Source organism: Trachypithecus francoisi, unplaced genomic scaffold, assembly GCF_009764315.1.
Source record: "Trachypithecus francoisi isolate TF-2019V2 unplaced genomic scaffold, Tfra_2.0 Contig01440, whole genome shotgun sequence".
Classification (NCBI taxonomy): Eukaryota; Metazoa; Chordata; class Mammalia; order Primates; family Cercopithecidae; genus Trachypithecus; species Trachypithecus francoisi.
Genome location: NW_022681431.1, coordinates 10,674,939 through 10,698,777, shown reverse-complemented (window position 1 = coordinate 10,698,777; position 23,839 = coordinate 10,674,939). Strand labels below are relative to the sequence as shown.

Below are 23,839 nucleotides of genomic sequence, written 5' to 3'. Positions count from 1 at the left end.
GCGTTCCCCACTGTGTGTTACAGGGACCGGCAGAAGCTGAAGGGTCTCCGAGGAGCAGGCTGCTAGTTCCAGCAAATGGCGCTGACCCCACTGAGAGTAAGTGTTTTGCTCCTGGAGATGCAGCAGGAATAGAGGGAATAGGGACAGTGTCCTAACTGGTGTCCCCATTGCTGAGAGTGCTCTTCTAGAGCATTCCATGCCAGAAACGGGGTCCTGTGCTATAGACCATCAAGACCCTAAACTGTCTTCTCCTGTCTCTTCTTCCCACTCATCCTTTCTGCAATCTATTAATGACACTAACCATTCTGTCTATCCCCTTCTCCACTTCCTCTCTTTTCCTTTGTTGTTCAGGACCTCCTGAGGAGCTACCCTGTCCTGTATGGCACAACTGACTTCAGTGGGCTAATAGCTCTTTATCTGTGCCTAAGCCCAATTTGCAGAGCTGTTGTATAAACTACATACTGATTCCAAAGACTTAATGAAAGAAAGAATGGAAAATATTTCACTCATTATTTTGTTACTGAAACACCAGGGGTTGGGTCTAGGTCTTGGTGCTCACCGCACAGAAAGCCAATCACTGAGACAAGTATTGACAAGGAAGAAGGCTTTAATTGGGTGCTGCAGCCAAGGAAATGGGAGCTCAGTCTCAAATTCATGTCCCCAACTGACTAAAACTAGGGGTTTATATAGTAGGGATAAAATGTAACAGTGTGTAAGAAAATAGGAACTAGGGAGGAGTAAGGAAGCAATCAAGATGAATGAGGGGTCCAGTGTCCCATTGGATGTAATGATCTGGTAAGTTTCAGTTCTCTGATACTTTGAGAGGCCTGAAGATCATTTCCTGAAAAAGGAACTCAGATAAAACAAGTGTAAGATTTGAGCTTTAAGAACAGAAGGGTCAATTTCTATGTGTATCAAAACAATAACAACAAAAAACTTTTGATGGGACTATTGGGTTGATTTCAGGTCTCCCTTTCTATTTGTCAATCCCACAGTCACAGGGAGTCTGGCCCTGGATCTTTCTGGCTGCTTCATGGTTGAGGAGGGGCATTGTGGGAGGCTTCATACCATGGGTGACCTTGTGGCCACCCAGGAATCAAAGGTTAATTTAATACTAGAAGATTGTGTTTCAGAAATCTCTCTCTCTCTCGGCCCCACTTCCACCAAAGATAAATTATAGCAGGACCAGTGTACCTGCAAAATGAGTTTAGTTCCATATACATGGCCTGATTACCACATGAAGTGCAACAAAAATCACTGTCCATATAGGCTCTCCTAAGTTGGCTTTGCTGGAACCTCTCACAAGGCCACTGCAATCAAAGCCCTGAGAAAATAACCATTTTCTCCAACTGCGTTCCATTGTAAAAGAAAACGTTATTAACCATATGCAAGCCCCCACATTGCCATGAATTAATAGTCACAAATTACACATTCTGGAGAAATTAGGCAGACGGAGAAATATGCTTCAAATTCTGTTTACAAAAGTATACTCAATATACAAAAAGTTCTCCAGACCCTGGAAAACAACCAAAAGAATCAGCAATATTTCAAACCAAGAAAAGCCATAAAAATTATTTCAGTCCTCCATTAGTTCACTCCATGCAATCAACTCCTGCCCAGCTTCTGAACTGAGTCCCAACTCACCTGGCTGTCTCTGTGGCTTTCTCCACCCAGCTATGATGCTGTTCTTTGACAACTTTGCAGACATCGTGCCCTTTAACTCCTGGGACCAGCTCATGAGGCAGCTGGGCCTCACAAACAATGAGATCCAAATGGTAAGAGCTGATACAGCAGGCCCAGGGGATGCTTTGTATGCAATGCTGATGAAATGGGTCAACAAAACTGGACGGGATGCCTCGATCCACACCCTGCTGGATGCCTTGGAGAGGATGGGAGAGAGACATGCAAAGGAGAGGATTCAGGACCTCCTGGTGGACTCTGGAAAATTCATCTACTTGGAAGATGGCACAGGCTCTGCCGTGTCCTTGGAGTGAAAGACTCTTTTTACCAGAAGTTTCCTTTTAGGTGCTAATAGTTTTTTTTGTTTGTTTGTTTGTTTTGTTTTGTTTTGTTTACATGTATATAAAATAAATACTTAGCTGGGTGTGGTGGCATGCCTGTAATCCCAGCACTGTGGGACGGTGAGGCGGGTGGATCACTTGAGGTCAGGAGTTCAAGACCAACCTGACCAACATGGTGAAACGCCATCTCTACAAAAAATACAAAAATTAGCTGGGTGTGATGGTGCGTGCCAATATTCTCAGCTATTCAGGAGGCTGAGGCAGGAGAATCGCTTGAACCCACGAGGCAGTGAGCGGAGATTGCACCACTGCACTCCAGCCTGAGCGACAGAGCAAGACTCCATCTCAAGATAAAATAAACTTGAACGAATTATTGCCCGACTGAGGCTCATATGCCAAAGAAAAATCTGGTTCTCTCCTGAGCTGGCCGGTCTGCTTGGGTCTCCATGTGTTTCCTTATCATGGTGGTTAATTGTAGGTGTTAATTTGAATGGATTAAGGAACACTTAGAGCACTGGTAAGGCATTATTTCCGGGACATTATTTCTGGGCATGTCTTCAAGGGTGTTTCCAGAGGGAATTGGCATGCAATCAGGTGGATTGAGTGGAAAAGACCCACCCCTAATGTTGGGGGGCACCATCCAATAAGCTGGGGAGCCAGATAGAACAAAAAAAGAAAAGCAAATCCATCTGATCTCCTGGAACTGGGACACTCTTATTCTGCCTGTGGACATCAGACTCTAGGATTTCTAGCCCTTGGACTCCAGGGCTTACATGAGTGGCCCCCCGAGGATGTAAGGACTTTGGCCTTGAACTAAGAATTACACCATCGGCTTCCCTGGGTCTCAGGCTTTGGACTGGATTAAGCCCTGCTTCCAGCATTCCAGGGTCTCTGCTGTGAAGATGGCCTGTTGTGGAACTTCTCTGCCTCCATTATGAGATGCATTAATTCCTCCAATAAGTCCCATTTCATATAGAGTCATTTGCTCCACAACAACATTTCAGTCAAGGGAACAGCATATAAGATGGTGACCATCCTGTAAGCTAAGGTTAATTTATTAATTATTTAATTTATTTACCTTGAGTTCAAGTCACAATGGAAGTACATATACCTTTGGAGATTTGGACTTTTGTATATAAAAGTGCTATTTTTTTGCCAGGGGTAGAGGGGAGCTCTCATCCTAAACAAATGTGTTATTTGGTACCTATGCAAAGATTTGGCTAAAAGGAAGAAAAGAATTGCTTCCGTAAATCAAGCATTTTCTTAGAAAAATGGGAGCTCACCTAAATGTTTTTCAAGCTCACGTGATCTGAGGTAATCTTTAGTATATAAAAAGCTAGTTTAAGTTTCTTGGTTTAATTAAAACAGACAATTCTTCCGAGTTGTCAACATTATATACAGTTCACACATACAGCTTCTACCTGGATTTACTAATCAAAACACTTAGGTGTCTTTAAGATCATAAAACTGTAAATTCAACAGGAGAACAAAATGTACAAGGAAAAGATAAATTTCTTGACGTATATGAAACACAAGAATGAAAAAAAGGATTGAAAAGAGTGATATATTTTCAATGTATGGGTCTTTGTATTTTGTTTGTGTGTTTTTTATATGTTATGTGTTTGTTTTGTGTTATGTGTTGTGTGATGTTTGTGTCTTTTTTTTGTTTCTTTTTTTTTTTTTTTTGAGACTGAGTCTCGCTCTGTTGCCCAGGCTGGAGTGCAGTGGTGTGATCTCAGCTCACTGCAAGCTCTGCCTCCCAGGTTCACGCCATTCTCCTGCCTCAACCTCCCAAGTAGCTGGGACTACAGGCACCCGCCACCATGCCCGGCTACTTTTTGTAATTTTAGTAGAGACGGGGGTTCACCATGTTAGCCAGGATAGTCTCAATCTCCTGACCTCGTGATCTGCCCGTCTCGGCCTCCCAAAGTGTTGGGATTACAGGTGTGAGCCACCGCGCAAGGCCATTTCTTGTGTCTTTTTTGGTATGATTTTTATAAGGTGTCTACTTTTAAGTATTTTTATATTTAATTTTTGGTAACTTAAAAATCTTAGTTATATTAACCTAAGTTAAATGAAGGTTATTTGTATTAGTCTGTTTTCTGTTGCTATCACTGAATACCTCAGAGTAGGGAGTGGGTAATTTATAAAGAAAATAAATTTATGTATTATGATTCTTGGGGCTAGGAAGTCCAAGGGCAAAGAGCCAAATCTAGGGAGGGCCTTCTTGCTGATGGACTCTGATATGGTTTAGATCTGTGGCCCCACCAAAGTCTCATCATGTTGAATTGTAGTTCCCAGTGTTGGAGGTGGGGCCTGGTGGAGGTGATTGGATCATGAGGGCAGATTTCTCATAAACGTGTTAACACCATTCCTCTTGGTATTATCCTCCTGACAGTGAGTGAGCTCTCATGAGATCTGATTGTCAAAAAATCTGTGGCACTTCCCCATTCTCTCTTCCTCCTGCTCTGGCCATGTGAAGTGCTGTCTCTCCCTTTGCCTTCTGCCGTGATTGTAACTTTCCTGAGGCTTCCCTATTTGCCAAGCAGATGCCAGCATCATGCTTCCTGTACAGCTTGTGGATCTGTGAGCCAAATAAACCTCTTCCTCTTTATAAATCACCCAGTGTCTGGTATTAATTTATAGCAATGCGAGAACAAACTAATACAAAGTCTGTCTGCAGAGTCCCAAGTTGGTGCAGGACATTATAGGGCGAGGGGACACACTGAGAAGCAAACAGGCTTTTATAACAGAGTCACTGTATTAGTTTGTTTTGCATTGCTATAAAGAAATACCTGAGCCTGAGTAATTTATAAAGAAAATAAGTTAATTAGCTCACACTTCTGCAAGCTGTACAGGAAGCATGGCAGCTTCTGCTTCTAGGAGGCCTCAGCAACCCTCCAATCATGGCAGAAGGCAAAGGGGGAGTGAGCTGTCTCACATGACCAGAGCAGGAGGTAGAGAGAGAGGGGAAGGTGTCACACACGTATAAACAACCAGATCTCAGGACAACTCACTCAGTGTCAGGAGAACAGCACCAAGCAATGGTGGTTAATCATTCATGAGAAACCTCCCACAACCCAATCACCTCCCACCAGGCCCTACCTCCAACACCTGGGATTACAGTTCAACATGAGATTTGGTGGGACACAGATCCAAACCATATCATGCACAAATTATAATTACTCCACACTCATGATAACTCATTAATCTGTGGAGGATTAATCTGTTCATGAAGGCAGGGCCCTCATGATGAAATCATATCTTAAAGCCCCTGCCTCTTAATACTATTATATTGGGGATTTAGTTTTAATACGATTTTCACAGCAGAAAAACATTCAAACCATAGTAATACATATTGAATATCGACATCATTTTGAAATAAGATATTAATATGATACTGAAACATTTATTGCTGAACACAAATTTAGAACTTACTTTGGCTACCTATTACAGAAGAACAAAAGATGTCTGGACCTATTAAACCTTTCCTCTGCCATTTCCTGTCCTGTGTCATAGGACAGTTTTTCAATCATGTTTCTAGAAATTATGAAATCATATGCTTGCAAACTTGGAAGAAAACAGTTCATGACTGCATACTTTCTAATTTTCTAGTGTTCTCTGGAAATTAAAGTCATGAAGAGTTAACAATTCTTATTAATTAACCACGTTAATGTCATTGGAATTTCTAGAAATATTAGGGGAAGCAACTTTAGATGCAAAGCATAACAGAAAAATATGATGTGTTTTTTCTTCAAAATCTGTGAAATATACTGGCCAGGCACGCTGGCTCACGCCTGTAATCCCAGCACTTTGGGAAGCTGAGGCAGTGGATCACCTGAGCTCAGGAGTTCAAGACCAGCTTGGCCAACATGTTGAAACCATGTCTCTACTAAAAATACAAAAATTAGCCAGGCATGGTGGCGGGTGCCTGTAACCCCAGCTACTCCGGAAGCTGAGGTGGGAGAATCGCTTGAACCCAAGAGGTGGAGGTTGCAGTGAGCCAAGATCGCACTGCTGCACTCCAGCCTGGGTGACAACGCAAGACTCTTTCTAAAAAAACAAAAATGAATAAACAAAAAAACTATGAGACAGAAAAGATGGGTTTTTGCTAAAATAAAAAATAATATTGTTTTAGTTTGGAAGTTATTCAAAGGTTGTTTCAAATTGAATCAATAAATAACAGATGAAACTGAATGGATATTGTCTCAGTCTGATTTGTGCTACTATAACAGAACACCTGAGACTGGGTGATTTAGTTAAATATGGAATTTATTTTTTACTGCTATGAAGGCTTGGAAGTCCAAGGTCAAGGGGCCCCTATTTGGCAAGGGCCTTCTTGTGGCTTCATCACCTAGTGAAAGGTGGAAGGACAAGAGGGCATGCATGGGGGGAAGGGAAAACATGCAAGAGGGGGCCAAACTCACTTTTATAACAAATCTACTCCTGCAATAACGAACCCACTTCCACAATAATGTATTAATCCATTCATGTGGGAAGTACCCTCATGATCCAATCATCCCTTAAAGATCTCACCTCCCCCCACTGTTGCATTCAGAATTAAGTTTCCAACACATGAACTTTAGGGGGCACATGCAAATCACAGCAGAAATAAAAAGTTGAAAGAGAGAAAACAAGAGAGAATCCTGTGTGCTCAGGTTGATTAAACTGAATGAATTTATTATATTACTTTTAAAAATGAGCCTAAATACTGAGAGTGAACTGACACAAAACTAGAATTTGAATTTCTCTGTTAAAAGGACAAAACAGGCTGAGCACAGTGGCTCACGCCTATTATCCCAGCACTTTGGGAGGCCGAGGTGGGTGGATCACCTGAGGTCATGGGTTTGAGACCAGCCTGGTCAACATGGTGAAACCCCATCTCTACTAAAAATACAAAATTAGCTGGACGTGATGGCAGGTGCATGTAATCCTAGCTACTTGGGAGGCTGAGGCAGGAGAATCACTTGAACCCAGAAGGTAGAGGTTGCAGTGACCTGAGATCGGGCCATTGCTCTCCAGCCTGGATGACAGGTTGAGACCCTGTCTCAAAAAAAAAGCACTACAGAAGGTTAGGTGAATGTAAAAAACCTTTTAGATCTCAGTTTTTCTAAATAATTAAAAACCGAATAAAGGCAACAAATGAGTTATTATTATTATTACTATTATTATTGAGACAGGGTCTTGCTCTGTAGCCCAGGCTGAAGTGCAATGGTGTGATCATGGCTCACTGGAGCCTCCACCTCCCCGGGATCAGGTGATTCTCCCACATTAGCCTCCTGAGTAGCTGGGACTACAAGCATGTGCCACCATGCCCAGCTAATTTTTTAAAAATTTTATTTATTTATTTATTTATTTATTTATTTTGAGATGGAGTCTCGCTCTGTCACCAGGCTGGAGTGCAGTGGCGCGATCTCAGCTCGCTACAACCTCCGCCTCCCTGGTTCAAGTGATTCTCCTGCCTCAGCCTCCCAAGTAGCTGGGACTACAGGCACGTGCCACCACACCCAGCTAATTTTTGTATTTTTAGTAGATGGGGTTTCACCATGTTGGCCAGGATGGTCTCGATCTCTTGACCTCGTAATCCACCCACCTCGGCCTCCCAAAGTGCTGGGATTACAGGCGTGGGCCACTGTGCCTGGCCTAATTTTTTCTTTTTGGTATTTTTTGTAGCTGTAAGGTTTTGCCATATTACCCAGGCTGATCTTGAATTATTGGGCTCAAGCAATCCACCCACCTTGGCCTCCCAAAGTGCTGGGATTATAGGCATGAGCCACTGCACCTGACTGGGAATTATTTTGATAAAATGTAAAATATTGTTTCTTAGGCTGATTACGAGAAAGGGAAAGAAAAACCTGCAGTCTGACTGTTCCTCCTTATGGAAAGCCCATCTAGAAAATGCCAGTATTTTCTCTGGATAGACAGTTCAGGACTTTTTGCTTCCTAGTTTTCACTAAAATTTAAAGTTACTAAGGATAACAATTGTAGTTAGTGTATAATTCTGTACATAAGGTTTGCCAAAGAAGATGTGTTCTTATTAAGAAAAAGAATAAATTTGTCTAATTCAGAAGTTATCTAAAGGTTAATTCTATTTATGGACTTGCAAAGGTTATTTATGAAACAAGGTAGAAAGGAACCAGTAAGTAGAGGAGAAAGGTGTAAAGTAAGTTATGGATTTATGGCCAGGCGTGGTGCCTCACACCTGTAAACCCAGCACTGTGGGAGGCTGACGCAAGTGGATCGCAACCTTAGGAGTTCAAGATCAGCCTGGGTGACGTGGCAAAAGCTCATCTCTAACAAAAAAAAAAAAAAAAAAGGAAAAGAAAAAAATTACGGTGAAGATGTATTTTTGGTAATGAAGGTTAGAAAGAAAAGAGAATAACTTTGTATGAGAAACAGTCTTACATGATGAATATAGGAATATATTCTAGTATAAATTGAATGATTATTAAAACAAAGAAAGAAAGACAATTTAGGACAAAATAGAAAGTTCTAGCATGTCATCAATGATCCATGTAAGTACATTGTAAAATATTCTTTAAAATCTGATAGAAAATGGAAAAGTTTGGCTAATTGACATTGCTCATGGTTAAAAGCTCTTAGTCTTGATGAAGGTAAAATAAGAAGTGTTGTAAAGAAATACACTGGCAGTTTGCCAGTTCTTCTTTAATATAGTTCATCATGGGCCGGGCGCGGTGGCTCAAGCCTGTAATCCCAGCACTTTGGGAGGCCAAGACGGGCGGATCACGAGGTCAGGAGATAGAGACCATCCTGGCTAACACGGTGAAACCCCGTCTCTACTAAAAAATACAAAAAACTAGCCGGGCGAGGTGGCGGGCGCCTGTAGTCCCAGCTACTCGGAGGCTGAGGCAGGAGAATGGCGTAAACCCAGGAGGCGGAGCTTGCAGTGAGCTGAGATCCGGCCACTGCACTCCAGCCTGGGCGACAGAGCGAGACTCCGTCTCAAAAAAAAAAAAAAAAAAAAAAAAAAAATATATATATATAGTTCATCATGAAGTAATATTTAACAAGGATCCACATTTCACACCTACGCTTGCGTTGCTTTGTTTCACACTGTATTGTTCTTCTGCAGAGATAGTACTAGCAATAGAGTACTTACTGGTCACATGCCTAAAGTGAATTTCTTAATTGCACAAAATATACAGTGGAATTGGTGGACTTAAAGACATTAATTCATATACCAGGAATGAAATATTCATCTTTTTTTTTTTTTCTTAGGCACTGGGTAACATGGTAGCCTCCAAGACAACTGAGTAGGAAAAAAATTAGGGGTTGGTGTGCTGTTTATTTGTTTTTGTTTTTAATTTGCATTTATCTGCTGTTTGTTTTCATTGGGATTTGGCTTATACATACAATTGTAAGTCCATTGTTGTTGTTGTTGTTGTTGTTTTGAGATGGAGTCTCGCTCTGTCACCAGGCTGGAGTGCAGTGGTGTGATCTTGGCTCAATGCAACCTCCACCTCCCGGGTTTAAGCGATTCCCCTGCCTCAGCTTGGGGTTTGGCTTATACATACAATTATAAGTCCGTTGTTGTTGTTGTTTGTTTGTTTGTTTGTTTTTTGAGATGGAGTCTCGCTCTGTCACCAGGCTGGAGTGCAGTGGCATGATCTTGGCTCAATGCAACCTCTGCTCCCTGGGTTTAAGTGATTCCCCTGCCTCAGCCTCCCAAGTAGCTGGGACTACAGGTGCCCACCCACCACACCTGGCTAATTTTCGTATTTTTAGTAGAGATGGAGTTTCATCATGTTGGCCAGGATGGTCTCGTTCTCTTGACCTCATGATCCATTCACCTCGGCCTCCCAAAGTGCTGGGATTATAGGCATAAGCCACCGTGCCTGGCCGTATTTTAGTTTCTAATGGAAGGCTTGTATTTGGTTCTATGAACAGCCATTTTGTTTCCTGTGCATTTCCAACCGTTTATCATTTGCTCTATTTACCTAAACTTCCTAAGCTACCTTTGTCAAACCTGCAAAAATTGAGAGCTTATACCAGCCATTTAAAATTGGATTGGTTTTGCTTAGCTTTGACGATCTAGAGAGCTACAAAACTTTAAGTTTCCTGGTAAAAAAAAAAATAAAAATAAAGGCTTAAAAGTCAGCAGAAAAAGAACATTATTGATTTTGTTATCTGGAAAAGCAAGTGAGAGGAGAAATGTTTAAATGGCATTTCTTTTCACGGAAATTCAATTCAATCAATAATTTAAGTTAGTTTCAGATCCTTTTCTTTAGGCAATTAATAAAAACTGTGATACGGGTACAAAGTTTTAATATTCAGGAAAGATTGGCCTTGCCCTTAAGAAATTTATATTGACTAGGATTTCTCTAAAATTGCTTTAGTTGTGTTTACCATTATTAAAACTAAGTGACATTCACTTGGGTTAAGTAGTAATTTTAAAAATGAGACTTTTCTTTTTTTTTTTTTTTGATATGGAGTTTCACTCTTGTCACCCAGGTTGGAGTGCAATGGTGCAATCTCGGCTCACTGCAACCTCTGCCTCCCTGGTTCAAGTGATTTTCCTGCCTCAGCCTCCCGAGTAGCTGGGATTACAGGCACCTGCCACCACGCCCAGCTAATTTTTATATTTTTAGTAGAGATAGGGTTTTGCCATATTGGCCAGGTTGGTCTTGAACTCCTGACCTCAGGTGATCCACCTGCCTTAACCTCCCAAAATGCTGGATTACAGGCATGAGCCACTGTGCCCAGCCAACTTGCTACTATTTATTTATTTATTTATTTTTTTTGAGACGGAGTCTCCCTCTGTCGCCCGGGCTGGAGTGCAGTGGCTGGATCTCAGCTCACTGCAAGCTCCGCCTCCTGGGTTCCCGCCATTCTCCTGCCTCAGCCTCCCGAGTAGCTGGGACTACAGGCGCCCGCCACCTCGCCCGGCTAGTTTTTTGTATTTTTTAGTAGAGACGGGGTTTCACCGTGTTAGCCAGGATGGTCTCGATCTCCTGACCTCGTGATCTGCCCGTCTCGGCCTCCCAAAGTGCTGGGATTACAGACTTGAGCCATCGCGCCCGGCCTCTACTAATTTTTTATTCCAACCCTTTTATTACGTTTAGGCCTTCATGTGTGTACTTGAAAATAAAATACGTACAAGTGTTGCACCGGTTTGAAGGCTGTAGCAGTGAAATTTACCTAAGCAGTTGTCTAGATTAACAATCTTGGAAAGGTGTGATGACACTCTTTTGAAATAGTTGAAATTATTCTGTGCTTGTTCTGAACTCTGTCCCTGTTTTCTTATACAGTATTTAAGTGAAAGGAGATTATCCCTATGCTGAATTTCGAAAACTGATACCCACATTTACGTTATTTTTTTGTTTGTATTTCTGAGACAGAGTCTTGCTCTCTCACCCAGGCTTGAGTGCAGTGACACAGTCTCAGCTCACTGCAACCTCTGCCTCCTGGGTTCAAGAGGTTCTCCTGGCTCAGCCCACCAAGTAGCTGGGATTAAAGGCACGCACCACCACACCCAGCTAATTTTTGTAGTTTTAGTAGAGACAGGGTTTCACCATGTTGGCCAGGCTGATCTCAAAGCTGTGACCTCAGGTGATCCACCTGCCTTGACCTCCCAAAGTATAATCCCAAAGTGGGATTACAGGCGTGAGCCACCATGCCTGGCTGCATTTACCTTTTTAAAAAAGTGATGGAGAGGAAAGTTAGTTGTCTTACTTTGGTAAGTTTGGCATAAAATCTATCACATTTTTGATGCTTTCGGACATAGTTCTGTCACTAGATAGTTGCAATTAGACATATGCAATAAGTAACCTAACCACTTTAATATAATGGTTTGAAGTGCTGCAGGCAGTAACTACTGGACATGGTTAATCTGTGACATGTTAGAGAGAATGCTAGGACTTCCTGCAGTATAAAATCCTGTTAACCAATCCTGGTCTGTCAAATTAAAGGACTTTGACTCCTGGGTCTGAAAATGGCACCGACTCTTGCTTGCTTAATCTTTTTTTTTTTGGAGTGGGGAGGGGGGACAGAGTCTCGCTTTGTCACCCAGGCTGGAGTGCAGTGGTGTGATCTCGGCTCACTGCAAGCTCTGCCTCCCATGTTCACACCATTCTCCTGCCTCAGCCTCCTGAGTAGCTGGGACTGCAGGTGCCTGCCACTACACCCAGATAATTGTTTGTTTTTGTATTTTTAGTAGAGATGGGGTTTCACCATGTTAGTCAGGATGGTCTCAATCTCCTGACTTTGTGATCCGCCCGCCTCAGCCTCCCAAAGTGCTGGGATTACAGGCGTAAGCCACCGTGCCCGGCCAACTCTTGCTTAATCCTGAACATTGGCACCAGTCAAAGCTTCATCTTCAGACCCAGGAGAAGGTGACAATCAAAATGAAGTGCCTTCATGAGACACAGGGCAAGAAATTAAAACTATTCAATCCCTTTAGGCCCAGGGGCTATTTTGGAAGAGACGGGCACGTGAGATTGTAAGGACTGATTCTGAGGGATAAAGTAAGTTCGGAGTTTTTCTACAAATTAAGCGTTAATATTAAAAGCATAGCGATGCAAGGCCAGCATCTGGGCCCCTGTGTCAGAATAACAGGGTTTCCTTGGAACATTGATTTGCTCTTTAATAGAAAAGTGTAAAACATTATAGAAAGTTTATGAAAATCTTACATTATGTTCAAACTAATTAAAATTAGATAGATTAGTTGCTAAGGGTTTATTAAAGTGACTTTTAACAATAATATACCGTACAAGGGTAAAAACTTTGTTTCTTTTGAACAAAGTGTTTGTGTAATATTAGTAAGAGATGATCTTGCTATGATTCATCTTTGGTGGAAGTGGGGGATGGAGAGAGAAAGACTGTATTTCAGAAGAAAACTGTAGGATTAGATTAACCTATGATTCCTGAGTGGCCACGAGGTCACCCATGGTATTAAGCTGTCCACAATGCCTCACCTCAGTGTGAAGCAGCCAGAAAGATCCAGGGTCAGGTTCCCCAGGATTGAGGAATTAATAAGTAGAAATGAGGGACTGAAACAGACCCAACTGTCTCACAGAATCGATGTTTACGGTTTATTTGAAAAATCATAGAAATTGATCCCCCCAGTGTTAAAACTTGAGAAAGTTACATTAGTCTTATCTAACTTCCTTTCTCAGAAAAACCACCATCAAGCCTCCCAGACAGTATCAAGGAACTGAAACTTCCTGAAATCATTGCATTTGAAGAGTGAGATGCCAGACTCCTCATCCACTATGATTGCCTAGCCAGTCAGGTGGCTCCCGTTGACTAACTTCTCTTCTTTACTCCTCTCTAATTCCTCTTTTTCCACACATGGTTAGGTTTCTTATGATCACTCTCTAATTCCTGTATCCTACACATGGTTACATTTCTTCCCTGCTATATAAACCCCTACATTTCCCTGGAAATACTCAATGTCTCAGTGCTTGACCTTCTGTGTTTCAAGCAGCAGGACCCAGACCCATCCTCAGGTGTTTCAGTAACAATAACAACTTACCTATGGACAATTTTCATGCCCGTGAGTATATGGGGTGCTCAGAAAGTTCACCAGAACACTTGATGTAAACCACACAACAGGAAATTCATCAAAATTGCCAAGACTTCTTATTCCACCATCTAAAGATACTTCAAGCCCAACATCTGGAAATCTCAACTGACTGTCCTCTGGACTCAAAAACTGGGCTTGTATAATTTGCTCCAACCATTAACCTTTACTTTTCTTTCGTTTCCATAGAAATGCCTCTTATTAAATACTGATTGACCACACCTTATAGAGGCCTAACCTAGATGAAGGACCACCTGTAACATCACCTCCTAAAATGAGATACAACTGCCTAACTGGACAAAACTATTCTCATGACTAAGAGACTTATTCAATAAGACATGGGATGCCTGTAATTCTAGCACTTCGGGAGGCCGAGGCGGGTGGATTGTATGAGCTCAGGAGTTTGAGACCAGCCTGGTCAACATGGTGGCAAAACCCCATCTCTACTAACATACAAAAAATTAGCTGGGTGTGGCGGCGCACACATGTAATCCCAGCTACTCGAGAGGCTGAGACAGGAGAATCGCTTGAACCCAGGACGCGGAGGTTGCCATTAGCCGAGATCATGCCACTCCACTCCAGCCTCGGTGACAGAGCGAGACTCCGTCTCAAAAAAAAAAAAAAAAAAAGACAGAAAAAAAATATGGGACAATACAGTTAGACTTATGTCTTGCCTGTTCCAACTTATATTCCTGTTTTCCTTTATAGGTCTCTTGCCATTCAGTTACTAACCTGATTCTGCTCTTCACAGCCATCAACTTAACTTTTAATACATGAAACGTCCTGGGAAGTTCCCGATGAGAGAAATGAAGGAGTTAAAATATGCTAATCTAGCATACTGACTATTTAAGTTAAAGATACTTGAAAAACAGCAAGTGAGAAACGATCACTTTGACCCTCCTGTTGTTTCTTTCTTTCTTTTTTTTTTTTTTTGAGACGGAGTCTCGCTCTGTCACCCAGGCTGGAGTGTAGTGGCCGGATCCTGGCTCACTGCAAGCTCCGCCTCCCGGGTTCACGCCATTCTCCTGCCTCAGCCTCTGGAGTAGCTGGGACTACAGGCGCCCGCCACCTCACCCGGCTAGTTTTTTGTATTTTTTAGTAGAGACGGGGTTTCACCATGTTAGCCACGATGGTCTCTATCTCCTGACCTTGTGATCTGCCCGTCTCAGCCTCCCAAAGTGCTGGGATTACAGGCTTGAGCCACCGCGCCCGGCCCCTGTTGTTTCTTAAAAGTAGAAGATGGCCGGCACCGTGGCTCATGCTTGTAATCCCAGCATTTTGGGAGGCTGAGGCAGGTGGATCATGAGGTTAGGAGATCGAGACCATCCTGGCTAACACGGTGAAACCCCATCTCTACTAAATATACAAAAAATTAGCCGGCGCGGTGGCAGGTGCCTGTAGTCCCAGCTACTCAGGAGGCTGAGGTAGGAGAATGGTGTGAACTCGGGAGGCGAAGCTTGCAGTGAGCCGAGATAGCACCACTGCACTCCAGCCTGGGTGAAAGAGAGAGACTCCGTCTCAAAATAATAATAATAATAATAATAATAGTAATAATAATAATAAAGTAGAAGATGTAATTTCTATGGGAAAGATGCCCTTCCCTATCTGCAAGGAAGAGAAGTTGAAAGAGGATTCTGTACAGACCTTGTTAAAAATAACTTATCTTTTAAATCTCTTCACGTAATTTAATTGCTTCTTCACAACTTGTTTTTGATCCAATTCAGTGCATGAGTAACTGACTCTAAGTACTTCATTGGATCTTCATTTCTTTATGAGGGCTCCCGATGATCAATCTTATGTCAGTTTAACTCTGCAACCTAGGTGGGATCCTAGGAGGATGAAAGGGAGTTTCTCCAGCCCTACAACAGCAACCAAAAGAGGGCTTAATGAAAAAAAAAAGTGATGGAATTTGACCAAGCGCATTAGTTTTAGGACTACCGTAATGAATTACCGCAAACGTTATGGTTCAAAAAAATTAACTTCACAGTTCTGCAGTCTAGAGGTTCAAAGTCAAGGTGGCAGCAGGGTTGGTCCCTCTGCAGGCTGTGAGGAATAATCCATGCCTCTCTTCTGGTTTCTGGGGGCTGCTGGCTATCCTTCACCTTCCTTGGCTTCTGGGTGCTCACTCAGTCTCCATGTCTGTCTTCCCAGGATGTTCTCCTCTCTGTATGTCTCCCTATGTCTTCACATGGCCTTCTAAGGACACCAGTCACTGGGTTTAGAGCCCACCCTAACCTAGTGTGACCTCTTCTTAAGTAATTATATCTGCAAAGAACCCATTTCTAAATAAGATCGCATGACCAGGTACAGTGGCTCACACCTGTAATCCCAGCACTTTGGGAGGCTGAGGCAGGTGGATCACGAGGTCAGGAGTTCAAGACCAGCATGACCAACATGGTGAAACACCGTCTGTAATAAAAATACAAAAATTAGCCGGGCGTGGTGGCATGCACCTGTAATCCCAGCTACTCAGGGGGCTAAGGCTGGTGAATAGCTTGAACTTGGGAGGCAGAGGTTACAGTCAGCTGAGATTGTGCCACTGCACTCCAACCTGGGCAACAGAGTGAGACTCTGCTTAAAAAAAAAAATCGCATTTACAAACACCAAAGTGTAGGGCTTCAAAATAAGCTTTAGGGAGAAAAATTCAACCCACAAAAGCATACAAAGTAAATATGGTCCATGTACAGGGAAAGAAGAAATTGATAGATACCTGGGGAAGCTCAGATGTTAGTCTTATTTGGCTTTAAATCAACAGTTGTGGTGCGGTTTGTTTGTTTTTCTGACAGAGTCTTGCTCTGCCCTGTCGTTCAGGCTAAAATGAAGTGGCACCATCTCGGCTCAATGCAACCTCCACCTTCGAAGCTCAAGCAATTCCAGTGGGTCAGCCTCCAGAGTAGCTGGGATAACAAGAGTGCCACAATTGCCTGGCTAATTTTTATATTTTTAGTAGAGACATGGTTTCACCATGTTGGCCAGGCTGGTCTCAAACTCCTGACCTCAAGAGATCTGCCCAACTCCACCTCTCAAAGTGATAGGTTTATGGGCATGAGCCAATACCTTGCCTAAATCAACAGTTTTAGGAATGCTCAAATATCTAAAGGAAGTGTGTGTGTGTGTGTGTGTGTGTGTGTGTGTGTGTATTCTAGAAGATTGTGGAGGATTAAAACAGTAGCTCGCAGCCCATGGCTTCCAGGGAGAGGCTGAGGAGCCCATGGGCAAGGGCTGGAGGGAAATACTCTAGGGAAACCCAGAGCAGCACCTACACTTTTCCTCTGGGGAAACATCGATGCATCTATATATATCTGTACATACCTATATGAACATATGGAGAATATCCATAAAGATATAGGAAATATTAGAAGGTAGAAAATCCTGGGACTGAAAAAAATATAATAGCTGAAGTGGAAAATCCAGTAGAGAAATTACACACCAGATTTGATCGGGCAGAAGAAAGAATCTGCTCATTTGAAGGCAGGAGAAAAGAACAGGCCAGACAGCCTCTGCTGTGTGCAAGGAGGACAGGAACTGCTTCACAAAAGCAGACCTTCCCTTGCTTGTCTGTTCTCCTACTAGAGAAAGCAGTAGATGATCATATCTGAAGAGTATGTTGGTAACATCAAACATAAAAAGAAGGCAATTAAGGGTAAAATCTTGAGGTATGTGTGAATTCATGACCAAATTAACTATGGAAACTGACATAAAAAGAGGTGTAGAGGTTTTGTTTGTTTTTCTTTTTGCCCCTGTCCTCCCATTTTCCTCTGAAACAGCTCTTGAGTAACACAGGCTGTGTTCTTGCTGTGACTCACACCTCCCTGCCTTCTCTTCCTTCAGGCTTGCTGAAGTGGGTGGGGGGTTGTTTCCTGCCTCTGACTCCCTAGAATTTAAAGTGACAGAGCCTTGACCGGGCACGGTGGCACACGCCTGTAATCCCAGCAGTTTGGGAGGCCGAGGTGGGTCGGTCACGAGGTCAGGAGATCGAGACCATCCTGGCGAACACGGTGAAACCCTGTCTCTACTAAAAATACAAAAAATTAGCCGGGCGTGGTGGTGGGTGCCTGTAGTCCCAGCTACTTGGGAGGCTAAGGCAGGAGAATGGCAGGAACCCGGGGGACAGAGCTTGCAGTGAGTGGACATCGTGCCACTGCACTCCAATCTGGGCGACAGAGTGAGATTCCATCTCAAAAAAAAAAATAACAATAAAAAATAAAAAAAAGTGACGGAGTCTTGGGGACTGGAATCCAGCACCTCCTTCTGCTCCCCCCTGTGGGGACCTGGACACCAGCACTGGCCTGGCTCACCCACAGCCTCACGGGGGGTCCTCTGGCTACACCTGGGGCTGCAGCTGGGCTCTGATAGAGCTGTCAAGGAAGGGGCAGTGGGTCCCTGAGTGGTGAACTGGCCCTGGTTGTTGGGAAAGTCCTGTGGTCACTTTCCTGTGGCTTCCTCCAGCCCTGGGCCTATCTTCACTTTCTCCCCAGAACTTCCGTGCATCCTCATCAGTGGGACTGGGTTGCTTCATTACAGGCGACTCCTGTTCTTCAGCTCTGTGCCCCTTTTCCTGACATTTGGACCCTGCCCAAATCCCCCCACAAAACATACAGTTAATAAACATCCTCTGAGTCCCCCTCCAAAGATGATAAGGATGACCTGTGTTCTCAAGATGGGCAAAGGCGAGAGTCCAGTGTCATGCTCCACCCAAATACCAGCCCTTCTCCCCAAAACCTCAATCACCAGTATGCGGAGGGCAAAGAAGTTGTGAATATTTGAGAATACATCTTTGGCCACATTTCTGATCACATTCATTAGGCAATTTTCTAGAAGAAGTAGAATATCGGGGTTAACCCTTAGAGGTGTGCACACACACACACACAGCTGTGATTCCTACCGACAGTGCCAACTTCTACCAACTTTAGATCTGACATCACTGCTCTTTGGTTTTCATTTTTGCTAACTAGGAAAGAATTAGTTGACTTGGATATGCACTTCTCTGATATATGTTTCATATATTGGTCAGTAGTTTAAATTTCTTTGTTCAAATTCATTTTTTAGGATTTGTCTTGTTTAGAAGGACAGGCTTCATGCTTCCCAAATACTATTAACAGATTTCTGTTTTTTCTATTTGCCTATTCTTTTTGTCTTAGATTTTAATGTACAGAAATTTTACATTTTAAGTAGCTAAATCTATAGGTACATTTATTTTTTTCTTGATCATAAGCTTAGAAAGTCCATTGCCCAACATAAAATAAGATGAACTTCTCTGATTTCTTAAGGAGGTGTTATTAAATGATTGGATTTGTAGCATATAGTGATGTAAAGTCCACAGACATTACTTTCGATATAGACAGTGTGATGTTGCCCTTAATTTTTCTGAGTTACTCTCATCTGTCCAACCCCAGTGAGCCACTGATTATTCCCTTCCTCTGAACCTTGTGGTTTATGGTGTTTATGGCAGTTTCATTCCATAGCACGAAGGCGTCAATCATTAATCTCGGGTGATTAATCCTCAGGCATCTCCCTGCTCTGAGCTGAGGGATGTGGTGGTGTGGAAAGTTCCATTGCTCTGATCATGTGATTGGTTCCACTGGCAGTTGGACCCTCTCCTCCAAGAGCCACCTCACAAGCATCAACTCAGGAGTGCTGGAAGTCATTTTATGATTAAAAAACAGCATGCAATCCAACCCACCTACCCGATTTGCCTTCCTCAATCAGAAGGGTGGCCTTCGAAATAGGATGTTGTCCATTCACCTAGGAATGACGGCTATAAACTAAGTAGCTCTTGGTCAGTCAGTAAAGAGCTGTGTATAGGGAAGCGTCCAAGTGACCCTAGAGTCCCCAGCAGCTCCTCACCCAGTTCTAGAGTCAGTCTGAGGGGAACAGAGGCTCCCTGCTCATGAATGTCTCCCCTTTGCCTTCCTTAGGCACCAGGATTCCATATAAACCATTTCCATTTTGTAATAGAACTCTTCTGGGACTGCCCTCCCCGTTAGAGCTTTTCCAAGATCACTGAAGACATCACGAGTTTTTCAGGTTTCAAGATTATTTTATGTCCTTCAGTCACAGGGGGAGCTTCAGTTAGTGTTCCACCGCAAGCTAGTAAGAGCCTCTCAAATGGCAACTTCATGATCTAAAGGCCCAGTTCCCGGGAGGTGCTCACAGCCTTTTGCCATTAGCCCTAGTCAGTGTCCCACATAGGGCACAGAGAATGCATCGTTACCTGCAGTCTGGTTTCTAGTCTCCACTATGTGGTTCACCCTCCAGGGCCAAGGGAGCTAAGGTGCTTTAAGGACTTTGCTGCAGGCCCTGATGGCTCTGTGTTAATGCTGTCAGTCTTTCTGAAGTCCCTGTCCTCTCACCTCCTGCCTGGATCTGCACCCAGCACACATTCCTGACCCCACACATTTCTCAGTGCCTGGGGCCTGGCACACATTTCTTTTCTTTTTTTTTTTTTTTTTTCCACAGAATCTCACTCTGTCATCCAGACTGGAGTGCAGTAGCATGAATCTCGGCTCACTGCAACCGCAACCTCCTGGGTTCAAGCGATTCTTCTCCTTCAGCTTCCAAGTAGTTGGAATTAGAGGTGCCCACCACCATGTCCAGCTAATTTTTGTATTTTTAATAGAGATGGGGTTTCACCATGTTGGCCAGGCTGGTCTCGAACTCCTGACCTCGTGATCCGCCCACCTCAGCCTCCCAAAGTGCTGGGACTACAGGCATAAGCCACCGCTCCTGGCCCTGGCACACATTTCTGGCCCTAGGTCAGTGTCTGGGGCCTGGCAGGTGCTTGGGGTGCTCCATCACTCAAATCCAAGCCTGTGGAGAGGATGACATTTCAATCCCAGGTTTCTGGTGAGCCAAAAAATCTTCATTTCTATAGTGATATCCTCTTCTATCTACCATGTGCGGGGTCAGGAGCCGACTGACCCCAAGGGTCTAGGAGTCGTGCCATTGGCCTGACTGCCTAGGCTCACAAGCTGGCACCCTTCAATACCACACATTGGGTCTGTCCTCACAGCGGCAGTGTGGGGAGGTAAGTAGCCCAAGGTCAGACAGTTGGACCTGGGTAGACACTAGACTTGGGGACAGACTTTGGAAGCCACTCCCCTGATTCCCCTGTCTCCATAGGGCCTCAGTCCTAGAGCCCTCAAGGTTGGTCAGGGAGTGTTTGTGCCTTGACCACGCAAAGGGTGCCAGGCTGTGGCTAGGGATGCCCCTGGCTTTCCTCTCCATCCTACCTACTCCTCAACCTCTGCACGTGCCCGTCGTGGCCTCTGCGTTCTTCATTCTGTCCACTCATGCACTCACTGGGCCCCTCCTTGGTGCCACGCACCCGCTGCTGAGGGGTACCAAGCCCCTGCCAGAGAAGCTTGGTGCTGGGTCACAGCAGCAAGGGGGTTGGAGGCAGTGGTATCAGTGCAGTGGTCAGTGAGGCCGCTTTTGGGGAAGGGAACGGGAGCAGAAGCTAAGAGTGGACTGAAGTTCCTAAGCCAGGAAGTCGTTCAGGGTTTAACAAGAGGAGAGACAGGCGTCCCGGGGAGGGAGCAGGCTCAGGACAGGCCTCCAGTGCCGCCTTTGAACCTCACTACACCGACTTCAGCAGCGCAATGGGAAGCGCCTCAGCTCCTGGCCCTTCTGCTTGCCACAGCCTGGACAGGACCCGGAATCAAACCACAGGCCCTGGGTCACCACTGCCGGCAAGAACTAGTTCCTCTCCGTCCATGCACCCACGCACACAACCTGGGCCCTCCCCGAGGTGCTGGGGGAGGCCATGCCCCTTTTCTGAGTGCCTGGAAGTGACTGCGGGAAGGGAGTAGAAGTGACCACGCCTTTTCCGGAGTATAAAAGCGGAGGTGCACTGGTTCTAGATCCTTCAGGAATCGCCACACTGCCTTCCACAATGGTTGAATGTATTTACACCCCTACCAACAGTGTAAAAGCTGTGTAGCTTCTGGCTGTGTAGCTGCGATTCTGGCTGTGTAGCTGCGGGAAGCTTTCCACGCGCGCGAGCTACGGGGACCATTTCCGGACGATTTCTGATTGAGTTTGGCGCTTTTTACCCAAACTTCAGAGGGGCGAAGAGCCTCCACTCACCTCCCTTCTCATGGGACTTTGCGGACAGAGCGCCCGGACAGCCTCGAGCGCTCGAGCAGGGCGCTATCCAGGAGCCAGGACGGCGTCGGGAAAGTTTGTTGTCGTCATCGTCGCGGTTCTGCTGCTGGTGAGTCCCCGCCGCGGTCCCTGGCTCGGGAAAAACGTACCTGGCGCCGGGAGTGGGCAGGGAGAGAGGGGGACACGGCAGGGACGCTTGGCCCGGGTTGCCTGCGGCGGTTCATGCCCAGGCAGGACGAACCCGTCGTCGGAGTCGGGAAGATAGGGGGGGGTCCCCTGGCTGGGCAGGAGCGACCCGGCCGCGAGGAAGCAGAGCGCGCGCTCCCCCTGGCTGTCCCGTGAGGCGAGGACCGCACTGAGCTTCCCCGGAGTAAGTTCCAGAATCAATGGAGGGAGGGAGGGAGGGAGTCAAGATGGAAACTCCGGAGTAAACCTCTGGAAGCCACAGAGCGGTAGCCTCTTTGGTTCGTCCGTTCGTTAATAACATTAACCCAGGCCTGGCGCGGTGGGTCCTACCTGTAATCCCAGCACGTAGGGAGGCCAAGGCGGGCGGATTACCTGAGGTCGGGAGTTGGAGACCCGCCTGGCTAACTTGGTGAAACCACGTCTCTACTAAAAAGACGAAAATTAGCCAGACATGGTGGCAGGCGCCTGTAATCCCAGCTACTTGGGAGGCTGAGACAGTAGAATTGCTTGAACCCGGGAGGCAGAGGTTGCAGTGAGCCGAGATTGCACCAGTGCACTCCAGCCTGGGCAACAAAGCAAGACTCTAAAAAAAAAAAAAAAATTAACCCTATGTTTACATTGTTAAACGTGTTCCTTGGAGATCCGTTTAACAAACCGCTGGTGAAAAAGCTTTCCAACGCTTGTTTTTGCAACTTGAATTTCCTCGAGCCCTGAAAGTGGCAGGAAGCGGTTTAACCAGTGTCTTCCACTGTCACTCGTGTGTCCCCTCTGAATCCCACAGACAGGACCGCGGGCTGGCCCCTTCCTTCAGCATAAAAGGTGTAAAGTTCTCGTTGTGAGTTGGCTTTGGAAACTGAGATTGGTGGTGGGATGCACAGTAAGGACGTATTATAAATAAAATGTGCAGACTGCCAGGACTTTTTCAGAGTGATTGACGTTTCTGCCAACAGCACTTTCTAAGGTTCTTTACATAATACCAAAACAAAAGGGGGAGGATAAAGCAAGATTACAGGAACCATGAGAATTTGCATGTTTTCTTTCAACAAATTAATACTAAATTCAGAAAAGCAGTAACATTTTCACCTCTCAAAAATTATACAGCCGAATTCTGCAATAGTTTATAGTGGGTGGACCTACCTGAGGCAGCTAGAAGAATGGCTGTGTTAGGACAGTGGACCTGAAGAGAGAATGTGTGGATGACCAGTGTAGACAAGGCCAGCAACGTGAATTTCAGTTTTGGGAATGTGAACTCTATACATCCCAAAGGAGGCTTTGATCCCTCCATCAGTCTTGCCTTATTAAATGCATTTCAATGCGCAATCGCTGTTTAAAATGTTGGAGCTAACACAAATCACATTAGATGTTTTATGGCAGTACATTCAGATAGATCTTCCTTTAAACAAGGGTATTGTATTTTACTGCATGGGTAAGCCAAAGGTTAATTCACTGTTACTGCCTAGGGGCAGCTTGTTAGATCCCATCCTGACTTTGCCTTTGCTAATTCCAACAATGTTGTACTAAATACCCTTGTATGTATCGTGTGTCCACATATCCATGTGCACCAGCTTATTGGGCAACTCCTTAAAAGTATAATTTTACTTCTACTTCTGTGGGATAAATGATTTCAGAAGTTTCTTTAGATGTTCACAGATTTTCCTCCAAAAGACCACTGAACTCAGCGTATACTCACACCTAGTCCACAAATGTGGGTGTGTCCCTACACCCTTGCTACACTTAGCTTTCATTTTTTGCTAGTCTAGGAAGTAAAACGTGATTCATCACATTGCTGTGTACTTTCTTATTTTTTTTTTTTTTTTTTTTTTTTTTTTTTGAGACGGAGTCTCGCTCTGCCGCCCAGGCTGGAGTGCAGTGGCCGGATCTCAGCTCACTGCAAGCTCCGCCTCCTGGGTTTAGGCCATTCTCCTGCCTCAGCCTCCCGAGTAGCTGGGACTACAGGCACCCGCCACGTCGCCCGGCTAGTTTT

General features: G+C 44.6%; 2 protein-coding genes and 1 long non-coding RNA gene across 3 annotated transcripts in view; 2 read left to right on the top strand and 1 right to left on the bottom strand.

The window, feature by feature from the left end:
* TNFRSF10A (TNF receptor superfamily member 10a) overlaps window positions 1–3,147 on the top strand; it is a 31,448-nt gene extending 28,301 nt beyond the window's left edge. The window contains exons 9-10 of the mRNA XM_033228604.1: window positions 24–96; window positions 1,675–3,147. Of these exons, the coding sequence (XP_033084495.1) occupies window positions 24–96; window positions 1,675–1,994 (393 nt within the window). The 3' untranslated portion in view covers window positions 1,995–3,147. The remainder of the gene's footprint in view (window positions 1–23; window positions 97–1,674) is intronic.
* Window positions 3,148–16,503: 13,356 nt separating this feature from the next.
* Window positions 16,504–21,364, bottom strand: LOC117093450. Its single transcript, XR_004441150.1, has 2 exons — window positions 20,245–21,364; window positions 16,504–16,577 (listed from the first exon to the last, which is right to left on the bottom strand). It is a non-coding gene; the product is annotated as an uncharacterized LOC117093450 (long non-coding RNA).
* Window positions 21,365–21,522: 158 nt separating this feature from the next.
* TNFRSF10D (TNF receptor superfamily member 10d) overlaps window positions 21,523–23,839 on the top strand; it is a 31,514-nt gene continuing 29,197 nt past the window's right edge. Inside the window, 1 exon segment of the mRNA XM_033228697.1 lies at window positions 21,523–21,778. Coding sequence (XP_033084588.1) covers window positions 21,662–21,778 — 117 coding nt within the window. The 5' untranslated portion in view covers window positions 21,523–21,661.